Source organism: Rhinoraja longicauda, chromosome 11, assembly GCF_053455715.1.
Source record: "Rhinoraja longicauda isolate Sanriku21f chromosome 11, sRhiLon1.1, whole genome shotgun sequence".
In the NCBI taxonomy this organism is placed as follows: Eukaryota; Metazoa; Chordata; class Chondrichthyes; order Rajiformes; family Arhynchobatidae; genus Rhinoraja; species Rhinoraja longicauda.
In genome coordinates, this window is record NC_135963.1 from 52887521 (window position 1) to 52914651 (window position 27131).

Genomic DNA, 27131 nt, shown 5'->3' on the forward strand with positions numbered 1-27131 from the left:
CCGGCATGCGGATCGACCGTGGCCTGCAGCGGCACGGTTCGGCGGTGGAGGACGCTGACAACGTCGCCTGGCCAGGCCGACCCCTGCAACTCTGACCCAGAGCAGCCGTCTGGACAACGGGCCTTCGTGGCCAAGTTACGACTTTGTATCTATAAAACTTTGAAACGAAGGATACAAGATGGCGCCGAAAAGGTGGCAACTCTTGTTTACTGACTCGGTGTAATCTACTATTCTTACACTCTTGTGCTTAGGTATAATTGTGCCTGTGTTTAGTAAAGTTTGACTGAATTGCGTGCAGGAACAAAATAGTTTTACTGTTCCTAGGTACAGGTGACAATGAAGTATCATTGAACCTTGGTGACAAAGTTAATTTTTTATTTTCTTTCTTTTACCTTCACAAAAAGGAACAATCCCACTCCAGCCAGAGACTTCACAGTTGCTGTAATTTCGTCTGCCCACCAGCTGATATCTTAAAAAGCACAGAATATGAATTGTGAGTATATTTCATTTTTAAACGGTGGATGGGACCTGATGGAACCACTGGAAAGAAGTACAGAAAGGTCACAATTCGGCTGCCCGATTCAGCTTACAACACAAAGTCACCATGACTTAGAAATCATCTCACTCATTTTCTGCAGAATTTATCATTTTGAGAAGTAACAACAAGCAATGGAGACACAAGGAACTGCAGACGTTGGGATCTGGAACAAAACACAAGGTGCTGGAGGAACTCGGCAGGTCAGGCAGCATCCGTGGAGGGAATGGACCGTCGACGTTTCGGGCCGGGACAATTCGAGTCTGAAGAAGGGTCCCGACCTGAATGGTCATCCATCCATACCCTCCACAGATGCTGCCCCACAATGAGCAGAGGTGGGTAAAAATTAAACTTACCACAAACGTGTACATTGGTGGAACTGCACTTGTAGTGTTGCGTTCAGTTTTGGTCGCCCTGCTACAGGGAAGATGCCATTAAGCTGGAAAGGTGTACAGTGAATATTTACATGGATGTTGCCAGGAATTGAAAGCATGAGTTACGGGGAGAGGTTGAGCAGGTTGAACTGGACGCACAAACGACACACCTTTGAGATATGGGAAGAAACCGGAGCACCCGGAGGAAACCCATGCGGGTCGCAGGGAGAACGTGAGAACTCCACACACAGACAGCACCCAAGGTCAGGATCGAACCCGGGTCTCTGGCGCTGTGGCACTGTGCCTCCCAATTCTTTACATTGCGATGGCCGGGATTCTACCAGGAACAACTGCCTCCAGGGCAGCCACACTCACCACTCATCATCGGCGGTCACTCGGAGAGAGTATGACTGTCCTTTTAGGACGCCTGTGCGTGACTATGTTTAACGTGGGGAGACTGGTGCACAGACAGCCACCACACGGTCCTTGACACATCTGGGTCAGGATCCAGTGGCATGGAGAACGGGAACCCTTTTCTGCTGCAGCCTTCATCCGCCTTCCCATCCGTTGTGACGCTCCACTAAAGTCAACCATCATCCACCGCCTGTTCCACCGTTGAGGTCTTGGTTCGATTGCTCATTGTCAGGGACTTCCCCCCCCCCTCCCTCGGCCTTACCGCCATGGGTGACCCTACCAGGAGCGTAGCTCCAGACGGCATCACTCTCAGGATCTCAGGACCACACAAGCTTCTCCACCACGACAAGGTGACAATCCACGGAGAAGACTCACCATCACACCACCAACACTACATCGAACGAACATAGATGGCAACAAACTTTTTTTTTATAGCATATTCTCCATTCCAGGATGTGTCTCTGCTGAAGGTCAATGCTCTGGGTAGAAACATCAAACGCAAACATAGACAATAAGAGATCAGAGGCGTAAAAGAAAACTTTACTGAAGGGTTTGCAAAAACAGAAGATAGTTTACCACAAAATATATATGCCTTTTTCAAGAACACATTTAAGGTTTATTGAGGAAAATGCAAAGTGCTGGAGGAACTCAATAGAGGAAATGGAGAATTGATGTTTTGGGTCAGGACCCTTCTTCAGACATCATCTGTCCACTTTCCATCTATATACTAAAACTCTTGTTTGTTTGTTTGTTCCTGAACTACAGCCAAAGCACGACAATTTTAGGCCCACCTTACTCACCGTCGTCCCTTTGGTGCTAATGGAAGAATTTTCTATGAAATCGGTTATATATTTAAAGTTATTCACATTTTAAAGTTTAAATCTATCTCCTAGGGAGGGAGTGGGGGGAGGGGGGGGAGGGGGAGGAGGGGGAGGAGGGGAGGAGGGGGAGGAGGGGAGGGGAGGAGGGGAGGGGGGGAGAGGGGAGGAGGGAGGAGGGGAGAGGAGGGGAGAAGGGGAGAGGAGGGGAGGGGAGAAGGGAGGAGGGGAGGGGGAGAGGAGGGGAGGGGGAGAGGAGGGGAGGGGGAGGGGGAAGGGGGAGGGGGAGGGGAGGGGGAGGGGAGGGGGAGGGGGAGGAAGGAGAGGGTGCTGCACCAATACAGGTTTGGGCCCAAAGGGGTCCACTTGGTCCAGTTCACTCTAAATATGCTACCTGACCCACTGAGTTTCTCTAGCATTTTGCCTTTTGCTCAAGATTCCAGTCGTTGCAATTTCTTGTGTCTCCATTTCAAGTTTATTCCTGGAATAGAAATTATAGTTAGTAAATCTTCCTTTCAAAAAGCATGATATAAAATTGAATATTCCAGAATGAATTATAAAGACAATAATATATATATATATATATATATATATATAAAGACCCACTATGTAAACATCAGCATTAATTTTGCTTTTAATTTATTTTACACAGCAGTGTTCTGACAAATATTTACATCAGCTATTTTCACGTGGGAAGACTCAGAATTGTGATGTGGACAGAGCACTGTTAAGTAATATAGTTAATAACAATTATTTTTGATTGACTAAAATGTACAAAAGAAATGGGATGAACATGCTGTTTGAAAAATTAAGCTGGTTTACAGAATGGCCAATATTATATTATTTGATCAGGATACGTTACAAAATGATGAGAGAGATTACGAGCTGTCATGTTTATCTTATTCCATCTCCTTGTAAGCAATAAAATTGGATTATTGAAATATAATCCTTACCCCTCAGCACATTCGTATTCAATGCGTGACCCAAAGACCAGATCAACACCTCGTACCAGATGGAAAGATCCATGTAAAATATCTCCAGGACTTCCACAAGACTTCACTGATGTTGACATTGGGTTCAAGAAAGAGTGAACATTAGTTGATAGTCTTATCGGTTAAGAATAATTAATAGGGTTTACCATTTATGAGCTAATATCTTGCATTTCTCAACATTGCAGTTACTAAAGGACATAAGATGGCTTCCCCCACTTCTGAAGCATGGCTCTTATTCTGTAAGATTATGGTTGATTTGTCTCACACCTCAACAGCTTCTTCTGAGCCAGTTTTCCATAGCTTTCACTTCCCTGATAATGTCATAGAGCATGGAACCAATCTGCCCATGCCCCCTCAGATGCCCCATCTAGTCCCATTTGCCCATGTTTGACCCATATCCCTCTAAACCTTTCCTATCTAGGCAACTGTCTGAGTGTCTTTTCAATGCTCCTATAGTTTCTGCCACAACTGCCTTCAAGTCCATACTTCCCTGAATGTGGCAACACAAGAAGATAGAATGGTAAAGGAAGCGTAAAGTAGGCAAAGTTCAACAGTCAGGGCATTGTGTAGGAAAGGCATGTTGCAGTACTATAGGACTTTGGTTAGGCCGCATTTAGACTACCCAGTGCAGTTCTGGTTGCCCCATTATCGTAAAGGCGTGAAGGCTTTGGAGAGGGTGCAGAAGAAGTGTACTAGAACACTGCCTGGATTAGAGGGTATTAGCTATAAGGACAGGTTGGACAAACTTGGATTGTTTTCTCTGGCACATCAGTGGCTGAGGGGAGACCTGTTAGAAGTATATAAAATTATGAGAGACGTAGATATGGTAGACAGTCAGAACCTATTTCCCTTCATGGAAATGTGCAAGACGAGAGGGCAACGTTTTAAAGTGAGAGGACAAAATATGAAGGGTACATCTTTTTTTTTTTAACAGAGTGCGGTGAGTGCTTAGAATGCACTGCCCATGGTGGTGGTGGTGGTGGCAAATATGATAGTGGCGTTTAAGAGTCTTTTAGATAGGCATATAGATATGAAGGGATAAGGATCATGTGCAGGCAGAGGAGATTAATTTAACATGGCATCACGTTCGGTACAGACATTGTGGGCCGAAGGGCCTGTTCCCATGCTGTACTGTTCTGTGTTCTATGACTGGTTAAAAAGAAATATAGGCTCGTCATTACTGGATCTTTACCTATTGGCTTATTATTGTAATGTGTAGTTACAGTCGAACGCGTTGTTTGTGTGCTGCCCAATCAAATTCTACTGTACTTGAGTACAATCAAGTCTTTGATTATAATGGCTGCTTTTCCAAAAGGGGATTGAATCGAAACACAAAGAGCATAAAGGGTCTTGAGTGGATGGTTGTGGAGAGGCTGATTATCCTAATAGGATACTCTAGAACAGGTAGCCCTGGCTTAAAAGTAAGGAGTATATCATTTACGATTGAGCTGAGGTGTCATTTTTCTTTTAGTCTTTGGAACGCTCTTTTTTCCAAAGGACTGTGGGACGGCTGCTATGGAGAGGAGACGGTGGCCCACCTCTTCGCAGACTGTGGATTTGCAAAGAGAGTCTGGAGAGGTTTGCAAGGGTCCCTGTCACGATTTATTCCGAACAGCTCCGTCTCAGAGGACTCTGATTTACGGACTGTTCCCAGGGACGCATTCAGAGACTGACATCGAGTGCTGCTGGAAGGTCATCAACTCGGTGAAAGACGCTCTTTGGTCTGCCCGAGCTTTGTTGACCTCCCAGCGGAGGGAGCTGTCCGTGGGGGAATGTTGCCGACTGGCCCGCTGCAGACTGCAGGAGTACGTGCTGAGGGACGCACTGAAGCTCGGTGCAGCCAACGCCAAGGCTCTGTGGGGGAGGACCACAGTCTAGGGTCCTTCCGCTGCTGGACATGGGGGGCAGGGTGTGGTGGAGACACCCCTCCAAATAAGGGAAGGGATTCCACACCAGTGGGCCACATGAGTGGCAAGGGTGGGGGGTACTTTTATGTAATTGGTGAATAGAATGTATGTATTGAATGAGTGTATAGCTTCCGAGTTTTGGAGTTTCGGATGGAGTTTTGGAAGGAACATGGTTTGTCGATATTTATTTCTTGAATAAAGTATTTTTTGATTTAAAAAAAACTTTAAAGTCAGAGGTAGATAAATACTTGGCAAGCAAGGGATGACATTTTGGGGGGGGGGGGGAAGCAGAGAGTTCAGAGTTCATAAACCATAGGATCAGATCATTCGGCCCATCAAGTCTACTCCACCATTCATTTATGGCTGATCTATCTTTCCCATTCTTCTCCCTTCTCCCCATAACCCTTGACAGATTCTTGGCTAGTACGGATGTCAATCTCCACTTTAAAAATATCCAGAGTTGAGGTTGCATTTGGATTGGCTGTGATCTCATTAAATGTCGAGCTTATTCATAGGATCAAGGGTCTTTACTATTTCCAAGTTTCCAAGTATCACCTTACAGTTAGTTGCTCAAGCAAACTACCTGAAAATGCATTGCACCATGTAACATTGTCCAGCATCTTGTTTCATTTATATTACGTTAGAGATACAGCGTAGAAACAGGCCCTTCGGCCCGCCAAGTCCGTGCTGACCGTAATAATCACCCCGTACGCTAGTTCTATCCTACACACAATGGACAATATACAAAGGCCAATTAACCTACAAACATGCACGTCTTTGGAAGTGGGAGGAAACTGGCGCACCCTGGAGAAAACCCATGAGGTCACTCACTGTGAGGCCGAACGTACAAGCTGTGTCTCCTAAAATTGTATTATGCCTGTTGTATTCAAAGGTTATTTTTAAGTGGAATAATGAAGTAAAGTCAATTTCTGTTCAGTTTTAGTCACCGTGTTATCGGAAAGATGTCAAGCTGGAAAAGGTGCAGAGAAGATTTATGAGATTTGCTTGCCAAGTATGGTGGTCTAATGTATGTATATATATCAGATGTAGTTAATATAGACATTATTGTGTAAATAGGTATATTCATATGATTGTAGGAGTGAGTGAGTATATATGTAGTTATACATGTATTTTAGATATTAGTTATTATAGCGCCGCCACACAGGCGCCGCCACACTTCTCACGTGTGGCGGCGCCTAACGGCTGCGGCTCGCTGGCAGTCTGTTCGTCTTTTTTCCTTTTTTTTGTTGTGTGTCGGTGTTGGGATGGTTTTTGTTTTTGTTTTTTGGCTGTGTATGTGTGGGGGGGTGGGGTCGGGGTGGTGGGGGAAACCTTTCCTTTTTAGGTCTCTTCCTCACGGCGCGGGGTACGGCTCGGCCGCGGGCCTTCCATCGCCCGCGGGGCCTTCCATCGCCCGGTGCGGCTCGGCCGCTGGACTTTACACCGCTGGTGCGGCTCGGCCGCGGGGCCTAACATCGCCCGGTGCGGCTAGGCCGCGGGACTTTACATCGCTGGGGCGGCTCGGCCGCGGAACCTAACATCGCCCGGCGCGGCCGCGGGACCGTTCAGCGCACGGTATGGCTCGGCCACGGGACTTTACATCGCTGGTGCGGCTCGGCCGCGGGACCTAACATCGCCCGGTGCGGCTCGGCCGCGGGACTTTACATCGCTGGTGCGACTCGGCCGCGGGACCTAACATCACCCGGCGCGGCTCGGCCGTGGGACTTAGCAGCGCCCAGCTCGGCCGCGGGACTTAGCATCGCCCGGCTTGGCCGCGGGACTTTTCAGCGCCCTGTGCGGCTCGGCCGCGGGGACTATGCGGGTCGGTCGGGGTCGAGCTGTCTGTCCGTGGGCATGGGGAAGAGAGTGGAAGTTTTGTTGCCTCCATCACAGTGAAGGGGTGTTTGGAGTCACTGTGATGGATGTTTGTGTTGGGGTCATGTGTCTTGTGTTCTTTTTTTTTTTTGTGTGTGTGACTGCAATGTAATTTTGTTCAGTACCTCGGTACCGAATGACAAATAAAGCTCTGTATTCTCTGTATTCTGTATAGATAGTACGATAAATATTGATTAGGGAATGGGGGTAGGATTAAATAAGTTCACACTTCTTCCTACTCCTTTTCGCACATGTAAAGACGTTAAGTAATGGATGAAATTCTTTGTATTTCTTCTGTTTTTTTGTTTATTTTGTTTTTTAATTGATGTCTTTTAACATGTACGAAATAAAATGATAGAAAGAAAGAAAGAAAGAAAGGATGTTGCCAGACCTCGAGGGCCTGAGCTACAGGGAGAGGTTGGGCAGGCTAGGACTCTATTCCTCGGAGCGCAGGAGGCTGAGGGGTGATCTTGTAGTTGTGTATAATATCATGAGGGGAATAGAAAGGGTGAATGCACAGTGTCTTTTACCCAGAGCAGCGGAATCAAGAACCAGGAGACAAGTTTAAGATGATGGGGAAAGATTTAATAAGAAACAGTGGGGTAACAGTTTTACACCAGCGGTGGTGGGTGTATGGAACAAGCTGCCGGAGGAGTTAGTTGGGACAGGTACTATTGCATTGTTTAAGAAACATTTAGACAGGTACATGGATAGGATAGGTTCAGAGGGATAAGGGCCAAATGCAGGCAGTGGGACTAGTGTAGATGGAGCATATTGGTCGGCTTGGGTAAGTTGGGCCAAAGGGCCTGTTTCTACGCTGTACGACTGTATGGCGCTTTTACACGGAGTATTATGGGAATCAAGAACCAAGGGATATAGGTTTAAGGCGAGAAGGGAAAGATTTAATAGGAACCTTGGGGACAATGTTTTCACACGGAGGATGGTGGGTATATGGAACATGCTGCCAGTTGAAGCAGGTACAATCACAACATTTAAAAGACATTTGGACAGGTACGTGACTAGGAAAGGTTTGGAGGGGTATGAGCCAAATACCGATAGGTGTGACTAATGTAGATGAGGCATGTTGGTCAGGACGGACAAGTTGGGCCAAAGGGCCTGTTTCCACGCTCTCTGACTCTTAAGGCAATTACTGTAGACACACTTACATCTACATTTAGCACTTGATACTTCTTCCTGCCATCTTCCACTTCTACACCAATAGCGTACGAATCCCACATACCCTACATTACAGCGGTACGTTATCTCTGTGCCAAGGGGATAAGTATCACTCCTGGTTTCAAGTATAGGCGTAGAATTTTCAACGTGTTTAGGCGAGCCGCAATCTGTTGTAAGAGAAGAGACAAGTTCAACACTATGGCAGATTTTCGAAAGCCGATATAGAATTGACTGGGTAATAGCCATGATCGCATTGAATGGCGGTGCTGGCTCGAAGGGCTGAATGGCCTACTCCTGCACCTATTGTCTATTGTCTATTGTCTATAGCTAAATATTTTTAGTCATCTCAAACAATTCTAAAAGATCTAGGAACAAGGAACTGCAGGTGCCTGTTTATACCTAGGATAAGACACAACGCACAGGAGTAACTCAGCGGGTCAGGCAGCCGCTCTGTTGAAAAAGGATGGGTGACGTTTTGGGTCAGGGGTGGGGGGAAAGAAAGACACACCCTCTTTCTTCATCACTGGCCTTTGGCCAATCATCTGCCTATCAAGAAAATCCCTCGCCTGTATCCGCAAATGACCCCTTAGTCCTTGTCCTGCCCCTGCCTGCCTTTCAGTTCTCTTCCCACCCCCCCACCCCCATCATACAATCAGTCTGAGGTAGGCTCCTGACCTGAAGCATCACCCATCCTTTTTCTCCAGCGATGCTTCCTGACCTGCTGAGTTACTCCAGCACTTTGTGTAATTCTAAAAGATCATTGGGTTTGATACTATGATGCTCCAGTCTTGCTTGGATCCCACCAATTCCAATGCCTCAATGTCGTCAGAGAAGCTGCCTGACACGCTGAGCTACTCCAGCACTTTGTGTCTACCTTTGCGTGTAGGTTTGTCATCCTTTTATCTCCTTTCAATCTCTAGTCTTTGTCCACACATATGTTCCTCCTCACCTGTATCCATCGATCACTTGCCAGGTTTTGACCAGTCCCTACCTTTTCTACTGCTTCCTCCTGCCTGCTACAATCAGCCTGAAGAAGGGTCCCAACCCGAAACGTCACCTATCCATGTCCTCGAGAGATGCTGCCTGACCCAGTGAGTTACTCCAGCACTCTGTGAAACGTCACTTATCCATGTTCTGCAGAGATGCCGCCTGACCCGCTGAGTTACTCCAGCACTCTGTGAAACGTCACTTATCCATGTTCTGCAGAGATGCTGCCTGACCCGCTGAGTTACCCCAGCACTCTGTGTCTTTTTTTCCCCTTCCATGCATTGAGGGAGCCTGCCTGAATACCTTCTGAGTGTAGTCTTGTTTCGAATTCCTTCACTTCCTCTGGCAGCAAGTTCCAGACATCAACCATTCTCTTTGTAAAAAGTCTACCCCAATATATTCCAAACATGCACCACCCCTGGCCTGACTTCCATGGGTAAAACTGGCAGGGCAGCACAGTGGCACTGTGGTGCAGCGGTAGAGTTGCTGCCTTACAGTGCTGGAGTCCCAGGTGTAATCCTGACTACGGTTTGGATTTTTTAGATGTAGAGGTACAGCGCGGAAACAGGCCCTTCGGCCCACCGAGTCCGCGCCGCCCAGCGAACCCCGCACATTAACACTATCCTACACACACTAGGGACAATTTTTACATTTTACCCAGTCAATTAACCTACATACCTGTATGTCTTTGGAGTGTGGGAGGAAACCGAAGATCTCTGAGAAAACCCACGCAGGTCACGGGGAGAACGTACAAACTCCGTACAGACGGCGCCCGTAGTCAGGATCGAACCTGAGTCGCTGTAAGGCAGCAACTCTACCGCTGCGCCACCGTGCCGCCCGTTTCTATCAGTATGGAGTTTGTACGTTCTCCCCATGATCTCGTGCATTTTCTCCGGGTGCTCTCGTTTCCTCCTGCACTCCAAAGACATGCACGTTTGTAGGTCAATTGGCTTCTGTAAAATTGCAAATTGTCCCTCATGTGTAGGATCGTGCTAGTGTACAGGGTGACTGCTGGTCGGCACAGACTCGGTGGGCCGAAGGGCCTGCTTCACCATACATTAGCACAATCGCCCGGTGGTACAGCATGTGCAGAACAGCTCACTGAGTCTATATGCAAGTGTCACATGGCACTATTCCTGACATCTCATGGAACATCTGATTGCTTCATCCTCGGCATGCACAGACCAGGACATTTTGCGTAGGTTTCATGCTGCGTCGCCTGTTTTAAATGTTTAGTCGGCTCAGATATAGTTCTTCTATAATAATAATAATATTAATAAACATTTATTTTATATAGCGCTTTTCAAATGCTCAAAGACGCTTTACAAAAACAGTCATGACATAAAAACAAACAGACGAACTGTCCTGACGGAGAAGCGGCGAACAAATAGCGCCAGCGTCCTCTCATGTCAGGGTCCGGCAGTAGACAATAAAGAACACAAGACACACAATTACAATTTTAACACAAACAGCCATCACAGTGATTGCTCCAGGCACACCCTCACTGTGATGGAAGGCAAAGAAAAGTCTTATCTCCTCCTCATTCTTCTTTAATAAAAAACACGAAGAGATTGAAATTCTCAGCTGTTCAGTCTGCTTCATTGGAAAGAGAAGCACTAATCAACATCTCAAGACAATGACCTCTCAACAGAAGGTCCATTACCTGAAATGGTGACAAGTGATCAGCCATGATCACATTGAATGGCGGTGCTGGCACGAAGGGACGAATGGCCTCCTCCTGCACCTATTGTCTATTGTCTATAAGTGTTTCTCTTCCTGCAGGAGCAGACTGGGCTGCCAGATAGATAATACCAGCCTTTGTTTAGACTTTGGACTTTAGAGATACAGTGTGGAAACAGGCACTTCAGCCCACCGAGTCCATGGCAACCGGCAATCACACCATACTAGCAGTGTCCGACGCCTGGCCAATTAACCTACAAAACCTGTTTTTCTATGGAGTGTGGGAGGAAACCAGAGATCCCGGAGAAAACCCATGCGGTCGCAGGAAGAATGTATAAACTCCGTACAGGCGGCATCCGTGGTCAGGATGGAACCCGGGTCTCTGGCGCTGTGAGGCAGCACCTCCACCACTGCCCCAAAGCGCCGTTGTCTTAATATTTAATTTAGACTTCCAGCATTTCTTTGATTCTCAAGTACTTCTTAATTGATGTGAATGCTGTTTAAAATTTAGTATAAAGTGATGAGAGGTAGACGGTTAGAACATCTTTCCCAGGGTGCAAATGTCAAAGACTACAGGGCACAGCTTTAAAGTGAGAGGGGGGGGGGGGTAGGGGTGGGGGAACAGCTTAAAAGAGATGCGCAGGGCATGTTTTTGACACATGGGCGGTGGGTGCCTGGAACGCTCTGCCAGGGCTGTGGTAGTGGCAGGTTTGATTGCGGCGTTTAAGAAGCTTTTAGATAGGCACACGGATAGACAGGCAATGGAGCGATATGGATCATGTGCAGGCAGACGAGAGTTGACGCCCCTTCCCCTTCCCACACTGACCTTTCTGTCCTGGGCCTCCTCCATTGCTACAGTGACGCCACCCGCAATCTGGAGGGGCAGCTCCTCACTTTCTGCTTGGGAAACTTACAGCCCAACGGTATGAACGTTGAATGCTCCAATTCTAGGTAACCTCTAGCTAACCCCTTTTCTTCCCCACACCTCACCCTTTCTTACCCCCCCCCCCCCCCCCCCCCGCTTCTCTCTGCGGGGCCCCAACTGGACTCCCACCTATTTATCCCATCCACCCCCTCCCCACACCGCTCTCCCCCACCCCCGACACTTTCCTCCTCCTGGCTTCACAATCCGCAACTCTTCAAGTCTGTCTCACACCTATTATTCTTATCTCTGGCTTTTGTTCCGGCCATCTACCTGTCAGAAAATTCATCCTCGCCTGTGTTTACCTATTACCGGCCTGGCTTTGTTCTGCCTCTCCCCCTTTTCCAGCTTTCTTCTCCGCCCTCCACAATGTCTGAAGAAGGATCTCGACTCAAAATGTCGCCGATCCCACGTTGTCCAGAGATGCCACCTGACCTGCTGAGTTACTCCAGCTCTTTCTGTCCTTTTGTGTACGAAAACAGCACCTGCAGTGCTCTGTTATCTTGGCATTATCTTGGCGGTATTGTGGTGCAGTGGGAGAGATGCTGCCTTACATCGCCAGAGACCCGGGCTTGATCCTGAACCACAAGTGCTGTCTGTACGGAGTTTGTATATTCTGACCATGACCGCCTGGGTTTTCCTCAGGAGCTCTGGTTTCCTCCCACACTCCAAAGACGTACAGGTTTGTAGGTTAATTGGCTTTGGTTAATATTGAAAATTGTCCCTGAGTGTGTAGGATAGTGCTAGTGTACTGGGTGACCGCTGGTCAGCACGGACTTGGTGGGCTTTCCTCGCTACATCTCTAAACTAAACTAAACTAAAATTAGGTTCAGCACCAACAATGTGGGCTGAAGGGCCTGTTTCTGTGGCCTACTGCTCTATGCTCCATTTATCCAGCAGATGGAGTTGCTGTACAAGACACTATTTACAACTTCCAGCCACTCATCTAAGCTTTCCTATTTATCCAAATGTATCGCCAAATATCAACCACTTCTCACTCATTCGAGCTAAAACTATATACAGTAATGGTAGAGCAGAGCTGGAAATCAAAACAAGCCTCTTAATCATTGGTTTGCTGCTCTCCTGTAGGTCTTATATTGTCTGATCGTATTATAAACAACAGGCAATAGACAATAGGTGCAGGAGTAGGCCATTCGGCCCTTCGAGCCAGCACCGCCATTCAATGTGATCGTGGCTGATCATTCTCAATCAGTACCCCGTTCCTGCCTTCTCCCCATACCCCCTGACTCCGCTATCATTAAGAGCTCTATCTCTAAGTGCCATCCTTTAGATTAACCCCTCATTTTTTGATTGAATTGAAAGACACAGCGTGGAAACAGGCCCACCGAGTCCACGCTGACCATCGGTCACCCTTTCGCCAGCTACCAGCTTGTTTCACTCTCTCCCTCGAGAGTCTTTTTTCCAGGGAGAGAGGATTCTAAAGCTTGAGGGCATACGTGTAAGCTGAGAGGGGCGAGATTTAAGAGGGACCTCAGGGGCAACCTTTTCACTCAGAGGGTAGTCTGTAAATTATATCTTGTTCCTAATGGTAGTGTTGTTTCAAGAATATTCCTCTCACCTCGTGTAATTTCCTTAAGGCTTTAGAGATACAGCGTGGAAGCAGGCCCCTCGGCCCATCAAATCCATGCCAACCAATGATCTTCCCGCACACTACTCTATCGTATACACTTGGGACAATTTACAATTTTACCAAAGCCAATTAAACCTGTACGTCTTTACGGTGTGGGAGGAAACTAGAGCACCTGGACAAACCTCACAGACAATAGACAATAGGTGCAGGAGGAGGCCATTCGGCCCTTCGAGCCAGCACCGCCATTCAATGTGATCATGGCTGATCATTCTCAATCAGTACCCCGTTCCTGCCTTCTCCCCATACCCCCTGACTCCGCTATCCTTAAGAGCTCTATCTAGCTCTCTCTTGAATGCATTCAGAGAATTGGCCTCCACTCCCTTCTGAGGCAGAGAATTCCACAGATTCACAACTCTCTGACTGAAAAAGTTTTCCTCATCCAGTTCTAAATGGCCTACCCCTTATTCTTAAACTGTGGCCCCTTGTTCCGGACTCCCCCAACATTGAGAACATGTTTCCTGCCTCTAACGTGTCCAACCCTTTAATAATCTTATACGTTTCGATAAGATCTCCTCTCATCCTTCTAAATTCCAGTGTATACAAGCCTAGTCGCTCCAGTCTTTCAACATATGACAGTCCCGCCATTCCGGGAATTAACCTAGTAAACCTACGCTGCATGCCCTCAATAGCAAGAATATCCTTCCTCAAATTTGGAGACCAAAACTGCACACAGTACTCCAGGTGCGGTCTCACTAGGGCCCTGTACAATTGCAGAAGGACCTCTTTGCTCCTACAGTCACGGGTAGAATGCACAAACTCCTTACAGACAGCACCCGTAGTCAGGATCGAACCCGGTTCTCAGGCGCTGTAAGGCAGCTTCTCCGGCGCTGAGCCACTGTGCCGCCCGAACAACATCGCTCTTAAAATGCTTTTCTCTTTCGTACATTATTTCACACCTGCTTTTCACAACACTTGCTGGCCACCCCTGACTACATTTAAAGCTTGGATTTTTGTAGAGCATTCCCCGGTGTGGGATGAATAAAGGAATATATTAAACCTCAGCACACCACAAAAGTACCTTACAAAGACAATGTCCAATTTAAAATTATCGTCACTTATAGATTTGTAGGAGATTTTGCTGAAATGGTGCATTGGAGCCGATGAATACAACCCTCTTAGTACTATTAAGTGTTCAGATCATTAAAAAGTGGGAAGCTCACTTTCATATCTGGGGTCCAGAGACCCTGGAATCAAGCAAAATGACCATATAGTGTTGGTGGGAACTCAGCATCTGTGGATGGAAATGGTCAGACAACTTTTGTGTCTTCTTGAAGAAGAGTAGGGCGGCACGGTAGCGCAGCGGTAGAGTTGCTGCTTTACAGCGAATGCAGCACCGGAGACTCAGGTTCGATCCTGACTACGGGTACTGCACTGTAAGGAGTTTGTACGTTCTCCCCGTGACCTGCGTGGGTTTTCTCCGAGATCTTCGGTTTCCTCCCACACTCCAAAGACGTACAGGTATGTAGGTTAATTGGCTGGGTGAATGTAAAAATTGTCCCTAGTGGGTGTAGGATAGTGTTAATGTACGGGGATCACTGGGCGGCACGGACTTGGTGGGCCGAAAAGGCCTGTTTCCGGCTGTATATATATGATATGATATGATATGAAGAGTCCTGATCTGAAACTTGGTATATCCATACCCTCCACCGATGCTGCCTGACCCTGCTGAGTTCCTCTAGCACTTAGTAATTGAAACCGAGCAAAAAACTGATGTGCTAGACCTAGCAAATCCTAGTTTTAAAACGTATATATTTTTCTCCATGCTATAACCTTTTCGCCTAAAGATGAACCCCTGACGCGCGAGTGAATGTCTTTTATTGACCACATATATCCTCAACACAATATACTCAATTATTCCAACTGAATTTAAAATATGTGAAGAGAGAAATCAATGAAGTGTCGGCATTGTGATGAACAGAAATTGCAAGTGCCTGCACAATTTATACAAAGCAAGTTGGCATATACGTGGATACATTTAGACTTTAGACTTTAGAGATACAGCGTGGAAACAGGCCCCTGAGCCCACCGAGTCCACGGCGATCAGCGATCACCCTGTACACTAGCACTACCCTACACACGAGCGACAATTTACATTTTTTTTTCCAAAGGCAATTAATCTACAAACCCGTACATCTTTGGAGTGTGGGAGAAAACCGGAGCACCCGGAGAAAACCCACACAGGTCATGGGGAAAAAGGCACAAACTCCGTACAGACAGTACCCATGGTCAGGATCGAACCCGGTTCTCTGGCACTGTGAGGCAGCAACCCTCCTGAGTACTTATTTCTTCGTCAACAATGATAAAATATTGGACGTACTCACCAGTTGAACTGAGGGAAAGAGTAATAAAACTGTCAAGTATGCCCAGGAGAATTACAACACGGGCCAGCTCCATTTTGGTCATCACCTCACTGGAACTTTAATAACTGTAGCCTTGTGGTGCACTAATGAAAGACAGACTGAAACAAACCTGTTAAAGATTTACTGCAAATGTAAATACCCAATTCCTTGACTGTTTGGACAGTGAGATTTTAGTTGAATGAACTTAAAATTATGTCAACAATATACATTCTAAATATTGATAAACTAAAATAAAGTAAATTGAAAGAAATAAGTGAAGTGAAAACTAAAATGAAATAAATTTCACGATGGAAGTGTTCATTCTAACTGCCTGATTTATAAAACAAATTGGCTATTACATTTGGATTGTTATGTTGCAAATATTGTGGGCGACACGGTGGCACAGCGGGTAGAGCTGCTGCCTCATGGCACCGGAGACCCGGGTTCCACCCTGACCTCGGCTGCTGTCTGTGTGGAGTTTGTACGTTCTCCCTGTGACCACGTGGGTTTCCTCCGGATGCCCCGGTTTCCTCGCACATTCCAACGACTGGCCCTCTGTAAAAGTCCCCTAGTGTTAGGGTCTGGATGCGAAATTGGGATTTGATACAACTAGTGCGAACTGGTGATCGATGGCTGGTGTGGACTTGATGGGCTGAAGGACCTGTTTCCACGTTCCCCAAGAAACTTCAGATTGAAACTGCCTCCACTCTGCTGTGGATGGGAAAGTGGGATAACACAGAACGAGTGTTAATGGGCGATCGGCAGTTGGTGTGGACTCGGTGGACTGAGGGCCTGTTTCCACGCTGTATATCCAAACTTAAACAAAACTACATGCTCTTTTTCTTTGGATCTGCTGTTATTGATGAGAGCATATTTACTGCCCATTGTAAGTTGGCAATAAACCTTTCCCTTGAACCTCAGTCATTGCACACTGGTGTTAGGTTGAGGATGTGCCGGATATATTGAAGTGACACATATCAAGTTAGGATGGAAAATGACTGAGAGATGGTGGGATTCTAAAGATTCATCTACTCAGCGTTTGAAGCTTCACGGAATGTTGTCCTGTTGAAGTGCCCTTGGTAAGATGACCAAGTGACCATTGCAAATCATGTCGACAACACCAAAATTGGTGGTAGAATAGACCGTGTGAAAGGATATTTAAGTTTACAACACAAGGTTACTTGGGAGTGCTGGTGCAGGATTCCCAAAAAGTTAATTTGCAAGTCGAATCGATAGTAAGGAAGGCAAAACGCAATGCTAGCATTTATTTCAACAGGGCTAGAATACAAAAGCAGGGATGTAAATGCTGAGGCTCTATAGGGCGCTGGTCAGGCCACATTTGGAGTATTGTGAGCAATTTTGGGCATCAAATCTGAGGAAAGATGTGCTGATCCCAGGAATGAGCAGGTTAACCTATGATGAGCGTTTGTCGGCACTGGGCCTGTACTCACTGGAGTTTAGGAGGATGAGGGGGGGGACCTAATTGAAACATACAGAATAGTGAAAGGCATGGGTAGAGTGGATGTGGAGAGGATGTTTGCACTAGTGGGAGAGTCGAGGACCAGAGGTCACAGCCTCTGAATTAAAGGACATTCCTTTGAGAAGAAGATGAGGAGGAATTTCGTGAGAGGGTGGTGAATCTGAGGAATTCGCCACAGAAGGCTGTGGAGGCCAAGTCAATGGATTTTTCTAAGGCATAGATAGATTCTTGATTAGTACGGGTGTCAAGGGTTATGGGGAGAATGCAGGAGCTTGGGGTTAGGAGGGAGAGACAGATCAGCCATTATTGAATGACGTAGACTTGATGGGCCGAATGGCATAATTCTGCTCCTATCACTTATGAGCTTACGACCTATGACAATCTAGATCAGTTGGGAAGATAGGACAAAGAATTGTTAATCGAATTTAACTCTGACAAGTGTGAAGTGTTGCACATTGGTGTAAGGACAGGATTAACACAGTAAATATTAGAACCCTGGACAGTGTTGCAGAATAGAGTAGGGCGGTAAAGGAGGCATATGGTTTGCTTGCCTTCATCAGTCAGGGAAATAAGTATATGGGATGTGGGAAGAAACCGGAGCACCCAGAGGAAACCCACATGGTCGCAGAGAGTGGGAGTACAGGGGGCATGGTGAAAGTGGCAAGTCAGCTGGACACAATGTTGAAGAAGGCATTTGGCACGCTTGTGTTTATTGGGATGGGTACTTAGTACAAAAGTTGGCACATCATGATGCAACTGCACAAGTCGTTGGTGAGACCACATTAGGAGCACAGTTCTGGCCACCCAGGTGTAGGAGGAAAGTCATTGAGTTGGAAAAGGTGCAAAAGTGATTGACCAGGATTTCAGACTGAAGAAGGGTCCCACTCTGAAACGTCACCAATCCATGTTCTCCAGAGACGCCACTTGACCTGCTGAGTTACGCCAGCACTCTGTGCCTTTCCTTTGTAACCAGCATCGGCAGTCCCGCTACAGCTAGATTCAATTGCCTGGGATGAAGAGGTGGGAGCTTTTTTCTTTGGAGCACAGGAGGCTGAGGGGTGACCTTATTGAGGTGTACAAGATCATGAGGGTCATGAATCCTCACAGTGTTTGTCACAGGGGAGAGTATTCTAAGCTTCGAGGGTTTCGGCTTCAGGTGAGGGCGGAGAGAATTAAAAGGGACTTCAGGGGCAACCTTTTCACTCCGAGGGTAGTCTTTATCTGGACTGAGCTGCCAGAGGAAACTAGAGAAGCGGACACAATTATAAATTTTAATAAGACATTTGGGCAGAGAAACAGATAGGAGGGTTTTAGAGGGGTATGGGCGAAATGCAGGAAAATGGGACTAGCCCAGCATACCAACTTGATCGGCATGGACGTTGGGTGAAGTAACCTGTTTCCATACTGCACAGCTCTATGATTCTGTTACGAGGTGAAAGACAGCTGGTGCAGACAGGTTTATTTATTGACTGCAGAGATAAGAGGGCTGATTGAGCAAGGTGCTGTCTTTGACGGGAATTCATTTGGTTCCGTGCCAATTGCAGTCGGCGAGGTAACAACGGCTGCAGCGTAGGCAGGTGCCATCTTGCCCACCAGGTCCATGTCTTTGCCACGTTTTGACCCTGCAGCCAGTGTCAGTCCACTCATCCCATAGACCGCACAGTCTAGCCCTCCAAATAGCACAGCACAGTGGTGCAGCTGGTAGAGATGCTGCATCACAGCACCAGAGACCAAGGATCCATCCTGTCCTCGGGTGCTGTCTGTGTTTGGAGTTTGCACGTTCTCTCTGTGACCATGTGGGTTTCCTCTGGGTGCTCCGGTTTCTACCCACATCCCTTATACTTAATGCCCCGACTGATGAAGGCAAGCATCCTTTACCACTCTATCTACTTGAGTTGCCACTTTCAGGGAGATAGGTATGATTCCACCCACTGAATGGTTATACCTCTGATCGGATTCGACCTCACTTTCCCTGGACTATTGTTGTCTTGAGTCAAAGGCAATTCCTCTGAAACTTTTCTAATTTTCAGCTCTTATCCATATGTGGGCAAAGAATATGTTGGGATTAGAGGAGAGAGTTTGATTGTAATGATCTAGATTCGAAACACCTTTGGCTAAATAAGTGTAATACAGCGCAATCTATGTACTAAAACCCTCGTTTCTTTGTTTGTTTGTTCCTGAACTACAGCCAAAACGGTACACGATAGCGCGACAATTTTAGGCCCACCTTACTCACCGTCGTCCCTTTGGTGCTAATGGAAGAAGTTTCATTGTAATCGGTGTTATATTTTTTAAGTTATTCACATTTTAAAGTTTAAATCTATCTCCTAGAGTGGGAGGGGGGAAGGAGGGAGGGAGGGGGGTGGAGGGAGGGGGAGGGAGGGGGAGGAGGGAGGATAAGGGGGGGTTAAGGGGGATGGAATGGGGGGGAGCAAGGGGGAGGGGAAGGGGGGAGGGGGAGGAGGGAGGGAGGGGTGGAGGGGGAGAGGGGAGGGAGGGGAGGAGGGAGGGGGAGAGAGGGGGAGGGGGAAAGGGGGAGGGGGGAGGGAGGGGGGAAAGGGGAGGGGGAGAGGGGGAGGAGAGGGTGCTGCACCAATGCAGGAGAGGTTTGGGCCCAACGGGTCCACTTGGTCTAGTTAAAAATAAAATTCCAGGTGCAAGAATCAGAATCCACAGCTCAGTAGGTCACTGGCCTGACACTTTATCATATCATCATATATATACAGCCGGAAACAGGCCTTTTCGGCCCTCCAAGTCCGTGCCGCCCAGCGATCCCCGTACATTAACACTATCCTACACCCACTAGGGACAATTTTTACATTTACCCAGCCAATTAACCTACATACCTGTACGTCTTTGGAGTGTGGGAGGAAACCGAAGATCTCGGAGAAAACCCACGCAGGTCACGGGGAGAACGTACAAACTCCTTACAGTGCAGCACCCGTAGTCAGGATCGAACCTGAGTCTCCGACGCTGCATTCGCTGTAAAGGTGTTCACTCTCCACAGAAGCTGCCTGACTTTCCGTGGAGTTCCAGCATATTTTGTTTTCCACACAGGACAATGGTATTACATTTTGTAAACCAGAACAATCACAAATCGCAAGTGGTGTGCATTGAATTAGCCAACATCAACATGTGTGGGTCAGAGTGGTGAATCTGTGGAATTAATTGCCACAGAAGGCTGTCAAGGCAAAGTCAGTGGATATTTTTAAGGCAGAGATAGATAGATTCTTGATTAGTGCGGGTGTCAGGGGTTATGGGGAGAAGGCAGGAGAATGGGGTTGAGAGGGAAAGGTGGGTCAGCCATGTTTGAATGTCAGTGGAGACTTGATGGGCCAAATAGCCTAATTCTGCTGCTATCACTTATGATATGACCTTATCAGCCAGGTAGAACGAGGTTAAATCAACTGCATTTGATGGTTAACTATGAAGTTGTATAAAGTGGGCATCTAATGATGCCAGAATTAGGAGAGGATGGACAGACTTAACATGGAAAATAGGTGCAGGAGGAGGCCATTTTGGCCCTTCGAGCCAGCACCGCAAAACATGTAATGTTTTCTCTGGAACGTTAGAGGTTGAGATCTGATAGATGTATAGAAAATTATGAGAGGCATGGATAGGGTAACAGTGAAAATCTTTTGCCCAGGGTGGAAATGTCCAACACGAGAGGGCATAGCTATAAGGCAAGAGAGGGGAACATTTAAAGGTGTGTCGGGCAATTTTTTTACAGAAACTGTGAGGGTCTATAATGCATTGCCTGGGACATTGGGGGAGGCAGATACCATAGTGCCATTTAAGAGGCTTTTAGTTAGGCACATGGATATGCAGGGAATGGAGGGAGACAGATCATGTGCAGGCAGAGGAGATTAGTTGAACTTGGCATTGTGTTTGGCACTAACATTGTGGGCAGAACTAAACTGCTCTACTGTTCCATGTTATATGTCTACGGTCATCACGCCAAGTGTTCATGACAACAATATCTGCTGCGTGCCTTGCAAACCATCAGTTTCTGTGAAGTAAATGGAACAAAATATTTGCTGTGGATGGCTTGATTGTAATCATGTCTAATCTTCTTTGACAGTATAGCACATAACCAAAAGCCTTTCACTCTACCTCAGTACCCGTGACAATAAAAAAGCAAAGCAAAGCAAACCAAACTAAATTTAACTAACCTTAACTAACCTTAACTAAACTTAATTGAATTGAATTGAGTAAATGTTATTAGCCAAGTATGTATACCTACAAGGAATTTGCCTTGGTGCTTTGCTTGCAAGTAACAACACGACATACAGTAAACAATTAAGAATAAAACATTGTTGTTTAAACATGCGAAGAATGAAATAAAATAGCAGAGCATAAGGAGACCTTTGGTTGCTGAGTAGAGCTACTGCTGTGGAAAAAAAAACTGTTTTTATGTCTGGCTGTGGCTGCTTTGACAGTCCGGAGTCGCCTTCCAGAGGGAAGCGCTTCAAAGAGTTTGTGGCCAGGGTGAGAGGGGTCAGAGATGATCTTGCCCGCTCGCTTCCTGGCCCTAACTAAACTAAACTAAACCAAACTGAACTAAACCAAACTGAACTAAGTTGAAGCGCTGATCACTATCCTCTCAAGGGGTTTCATCTAAACTTCTTGTTACCTTGAGTCACACTGAGCAAAGATCACACGTGTCATATTCCTGCACATTGCCTGCGCTCGTAGAACCTCGTAACGGAATGAAAAATGCCTTTTGATAAGTAGAAGAAAAAAGATTTTTCAACACAAGATGATGTGCCTTAATAACCACAAGGTGTCAGTCCTTCCACACAAAAGCAAACTGGGTTGGACAGCACAGTGTACAGCAGTGGAAATGCTGCTTTACTGCAGCAGAGACTGACTACAGGGTTTGATCCTGACTACGGGTGCTGTCTGCACGGAGTTTGTACGTTCCCCCTGTGACGCATGCGTTTTCTCCGGCTGCTTCGGTTTCCTCCCACACTCCAAAGACGTATAAGTTTGTTGGTTCACAAAATGCTGGAGTAACTCAGCAGGTCAGGCAGCATCTCAGGCGAGAAGGAATAGGTGACATTTCGGGTCGAGGAGAAGGGTCTCAAACCGAAACGTCACCCATTCCTTCTCTCCCGAGATGCTGCCTGACCTGCTGAGTTACTCCAGCATTTTGTGAATAAATACCTTCGATTTGTACCAGCATCTGCGGTTATTTTCTGACACTAGGTTTGTTGGTTAATTGTCCTGTAAATTGTAAATTATTGCTAGTGTGTAGGAAAGTGCTAGTGTACGGGGTGATCGCTGGTCGGTGGACTGAAGGGCCAGTTTCTGTGCTGTATCTCTAAACTAAAGTAAATGTCTTTTGAATGTTGTTATTGTACCGGCCTCAATCACTTCCTGTGCCATCTCTTTCTTTATAGCCATCACTCTCTGCATGCCATCAGGCTCCTATTAAATCTTTCCCCACTCAATGTAAACCTTTGCCCATTAGTTCTCGATTCGCCTCCTCTTATTCCAGGACTCTGTGCATTCACCCTATCTATTCTCCTCATGATTTTATACACCTTTTATCGGGATGCATCACAGCTTGGTTTGGGAACAGCTCCATCCGAGACCGCGAGAAATTGCAGGGGATTGTGGACGCAGCCCAGACCATCACACAGACCAGCCTCCCTTCCATTGATTCCATCTCCACCACACGCAGCCTCGGCAAGGCCAGCAGCATAATCAAGGACCAGTCTCGCCCCGGTCACTCCCTCCTCTCCCCTCTCCCATCAGGCAAGAGACACAGAAGTGTGAAAACGCACACCTCCAGATTTTGGGACAATTTCTTTCCAGCTCTTAACAGGCAACTGAACCGTCCTACCAACAACTAGAGAGCGGTCCTGAGCTCCTATCTACCTCGTTGGAGACCCACGGACTATCTTTGATCGGACTTTACTGGGCTTTATCCTGCACTAAATGTTATTCGAGTTATTCCCTTTATCATGTATCTGTACACTGTGGACGGCTCATTTGTAATCATGTCCTGTCTTTCCGCTGAGTGGTTAGCACACAACGAAAGCTTTTAACTGTACCTCAGTACACATGACAATAAACTAAACTCAACTGAACTAAACCTCTATGACATCTCCCCTCAGCCTCCTGTGGTCCAAGGAATAAAGTCACTTAAAGCAACACAGGAAATTGAATTGAACCACACTCTGCAGTAAAATAATTTAGTCCACAACTGCTACCAGATCCCTGAGTGACTTTACAATGTACATTACTGGCATTGAAATAATCCTGAATTGGACTGCAGCTACTCCAGATAATTGGCTTAAGTGAACCTTTTGCCTGAATAACATAACAGCTTTATATGCATAATAAACGTATCAGCATAATTAGCATAAAAGCCACCGATGATGTATAATATCAGTGATAATCAGCATACAACTAGTCCTTCTATAGCGTTTCTCGTTCTGAGGGATAATCTCCTTGTTCCTGTATTAACGTGGCATTTAGACTCAATATAAAGGTCAGCGGAAGGTAGCACAGTGGCGTGGCGGGTAGAGCCTCTGCTGCACAGCGCCAGACCCGGGTTCGATCCCGGCCACGGGAACTATCTGTGTGTGGAGTTTGTATGTTCTCCCTGTGACCTCTGAGTGCTCCGGTCCCCCCCCCCCCCCCCCCCCCCACATCCCCCCAAAGTCCACCTGTATAACTGAAGGTTTAGTTTAGTTTAGAGATACAGCATGGAAACAGGCCCTTCGGCCCACCTAGTCCATACCGTCCAACAATCACCCATGGACTAGTTAGTCTTAGTCTTTCCAGGTGAGGCAGAGGTTCACCTGCACCTCCTCCAACTTCATCCATTGTATCCGCGAGACCAAACGCAGGCTCGGCGATCGTTTCGCTCAACACCTTCGCTCAGTCCGCCTTAACCAACCTGATCTCCCAGTGGCTGAGCACTTCAACTCCCCCTCCCACTCCCAGTCTGACCTTTCTGTCCTGGACCTCCTCCATTGTCATAGTGAGGCCCACCGCAAATTGGAGGAGCAGCACCTCATATTTCGCTTGGGCAGCTTACACCCCAGCGGTATGAACATTGATTTCTTTAACTTGAGATAGCTCCTCTGTCCCTCTCTTTCCCCTCTCCTTTCCCAGTTCTCCCACTGTCTTCCTGTCTCCAACTACATCCTTTCTTTGTCCCGCCCCCTCCCCTGACATCAGTCTGAAGAAGGGACTCGACCCGAAACGTCACCCTTTCCTTCTCTCCTGAGATGCTGCCTGACCCGCTGAGTTACTCCAGCTTTTTGTGATACCTTCGATTTGTACCAGCATCTACAGTTATTTTCCTACATAGACTAGTTCTACTCCACACACTAGGGACAATTTACAGAAGCTGATTAACCTACCAACCTGCACATCTTTGGAAGTTGTGAGGAAACCGGAGCACCCAAAGGAAAATCCATGTGGTCTCAGGGAGAACGTACAAACTTCACACAAAGACAGTACCTGTAATCAGGATTGAAACCAGATCTCTGGCAGTGTAAGGCAGCAAATCTACTGCTGCTCCACTGTGACGCCCTGCATTTCCTCTTCCCTGACACCCAAATCACTTCTGCACTCTCTGCTAAAGCCTTGATAAATGGGGTGTAATTACATTTAGATGTTTTACGATAGCCTTAAATTTCTGGTTTAACGGACTGATTTTACTGCTGTCATTTTATTGTGTTTGCCTACCTTACTTGCGTCATTCTGAATGTATTCCGTTAGAATGTTAAACATAAGTATCTAATCAGATGCTGCTCCATAGGTCTTTGGTCAGGCCCCACTTGGAGTATTGCGTGCAGGTCTGACGGCCCCATTGCAGGGAAGATGTGGAGGTGTTTGGAGGTTGCAGAAGAGGATTACCAGAAAGTTACCTGGATCAGACAGCAATGGCTACAAGGAGAGGTTGGACAGACATGGATTCTTTTCTCTGGAGGTTCCGGGGATTGAGGAGAGACCTGATAGAAGTATATAAAATGATGATAGAGTGGACAGTCAGAACCTTTTATGCCTCTAATGTTTACATCAAATATTAGAGGCATAGCCCCTATTTCTTGTTCCATTAAAACGTAGAACATCGAACACAGTACAGCACAGGAACAGGCCCTTCAGCCCACAGTGTTCATGCCGAACACAATGCCAAGATAAACAAATCTCACCTGCCTGCACGCGATCCACATCTTTCCATTCCTTGTATGTCCATGTGCCTGTCTGAAAGCCTCTTAAACACCACTAGAGTTTCTGCCTCCACCACCACCCCTGGCAGCACGTTCCAGGCCCCCATCAATGCCTTGTAAACGTGGGGTGAAGCCGGAGCACCTGGAGGAACTCCACGCGGTCACGGGGAGTAACGTACAAACTGCACCCAGACATCACCGGAGATCAGGGTCGAAGCTGGGTCTCTGGCACCTGGAGGCAGCAGTTCTACCAGCTGTGCCACTGTTGCCACCCTCTTAGTCTGATATCCCAGCTCTCTTTCAAGACTATAAGTACAGACTGGCTATTTTCCCGATTCGTTTATGAGCAATGAAAAGAATAATGTGAACTAATTTAATTGTTGCGACGTACAAAAAGTGAGATAAGAGTGAATACGAATGGGGTTGCCTTGCAGTCTGCAATTGCGTGAAGTCTTGTAGCAGTGTGAATGTGCTTGGGATGTTGTAATTGAGGAAAGCATCTTAATAGATGTCTCAAAGGATGTCAGACCTTTAAGAACATAGAACATAGAACAGTACAGTACAGGAACAGGCCCTTCAGCCCAGAATGTCTGTGCTGAACGTGATGCCACATTTAACTAATCTCCTCTGCCTGCATGTGATCCAAATCTATCCACTCCATGCATGTCTACGTGCCTATCGAAAGGCCTCAAAAATCTGCCTCCACCACCAACCCTGGCAGTGCATTCCAGGCACCCACCACCCTCTGTGAATGAAAGGTTTGCCCCACACATCTCCTTTAAACTTTGCCCCTCGGCACGGTGGCGCAGCGGTAGAGTTGCTGCCTTACAGCGAACGCAGCGCCGGAGACCCAGGTTCGATCCTGACTACGGGTGCCGTCTGTACGGAGTTTGTACGTTCTCCCCGTGACCTGCGTGGGTTTTCTCCGAGATCTTCGGTTTCCTCCCACACTCCAAAGACGTACAGGTTTGTAGGTTAATTGGCTGGGCAAATGTAAAAATTGTCCCTAGTGGGTGTAGGATAGTGTTAATGTGCGGGGATCGCTGGGCGGCGCGGACCCGGTGGGCCGAAGGGCCTGTTTCTGCGCTGTATCTCTAAATCTAAATCTAAAAACCTCTCACCTTAATACTGTGCCTTATCGCTTTTGACAGGTCCATCCTGGGATAAAGTTTCCGACTTACCTATGCCCTTCATCATTTTATACACCTCGGTCAGGTCTCCCCTCAGCATCTGACGTTCCAGAGAAAACAACCTAAGTCTGTCCATCCTCACGTGACAGCAAAGACCCTCTAATCCTGACAGCATACTGGTAAACCTCTTCGGCATCGTTGAAATTGCCATGATTGTTTTGTTTGCCTAGTATCTCAGCCCTCTTTCAAGACCATAAGCACGGATTTGCTATTCACATGATTCGTTTAAGTGCAGCGAAAAGAATAATGTGAACTGATTTAATTGTTGCAATGTACAAAGTGAGATAACACGGGGTATGTCTGGGGTGGCTTGCAATCTGCACCCCGTGAAGCCTTGTAAGTTGTGACAGCGTGAGTGTATTTGTTATGTTGTAATTGAGAAAATCACGGCGATTGATGTCTCCAAGGATGGCAGACAGCCTGGGGGTGAGAGGATCGGTGTAAAGAAGCCATTAGACAGCTGAGACACAGAACGAGGCACGCATTCATGGATGAGCTGAGCATTTTATGAAAGATTCAATTATTTAAAGATCCACAGCTCAGGAAATCTCTGTATTAGGGTCATACATCATGGAAGCAGGCCCTTTAGCCAAACATGT

General features: G+C 46.9%; 1 protein-coding gene across 2 annotated transcripts in view; it reads right to left on the bottom strand.

Moving 5' to 3' along the window:
- The window catches only part of LOC144597929 (complement factor H-like), a 53282-nt gene extending 37482 nt beyond the window's left edge, over positions 1-15800 (bottom strand). For both annotated transcript variants that reach the window (XM_078407743.1, XM_078407744.1), the window contains exons 1-4: positions 15653-15800; positions 8082-8258; positions 3095-3200; positions 393-469 (exon numbers count right to left, since the gene is read on the bottom strand). In XM_078407743.1, coding sequence (XP_078263869.1) covers positions 393-469; positions 3095-3200; positions 8082-8258; positions 15653-15734 — 442 coding nt within the window. In that variant the 5' untranslated portion in view covers positions 15735-15800. The remainder of the gene's footprint in view (positions 1-392; positions 470-3094; positions 3201-8081; positions 8259-15652) is intronic.
- Positions 15801-27131: the final 11331 nt, after the last annotated feature.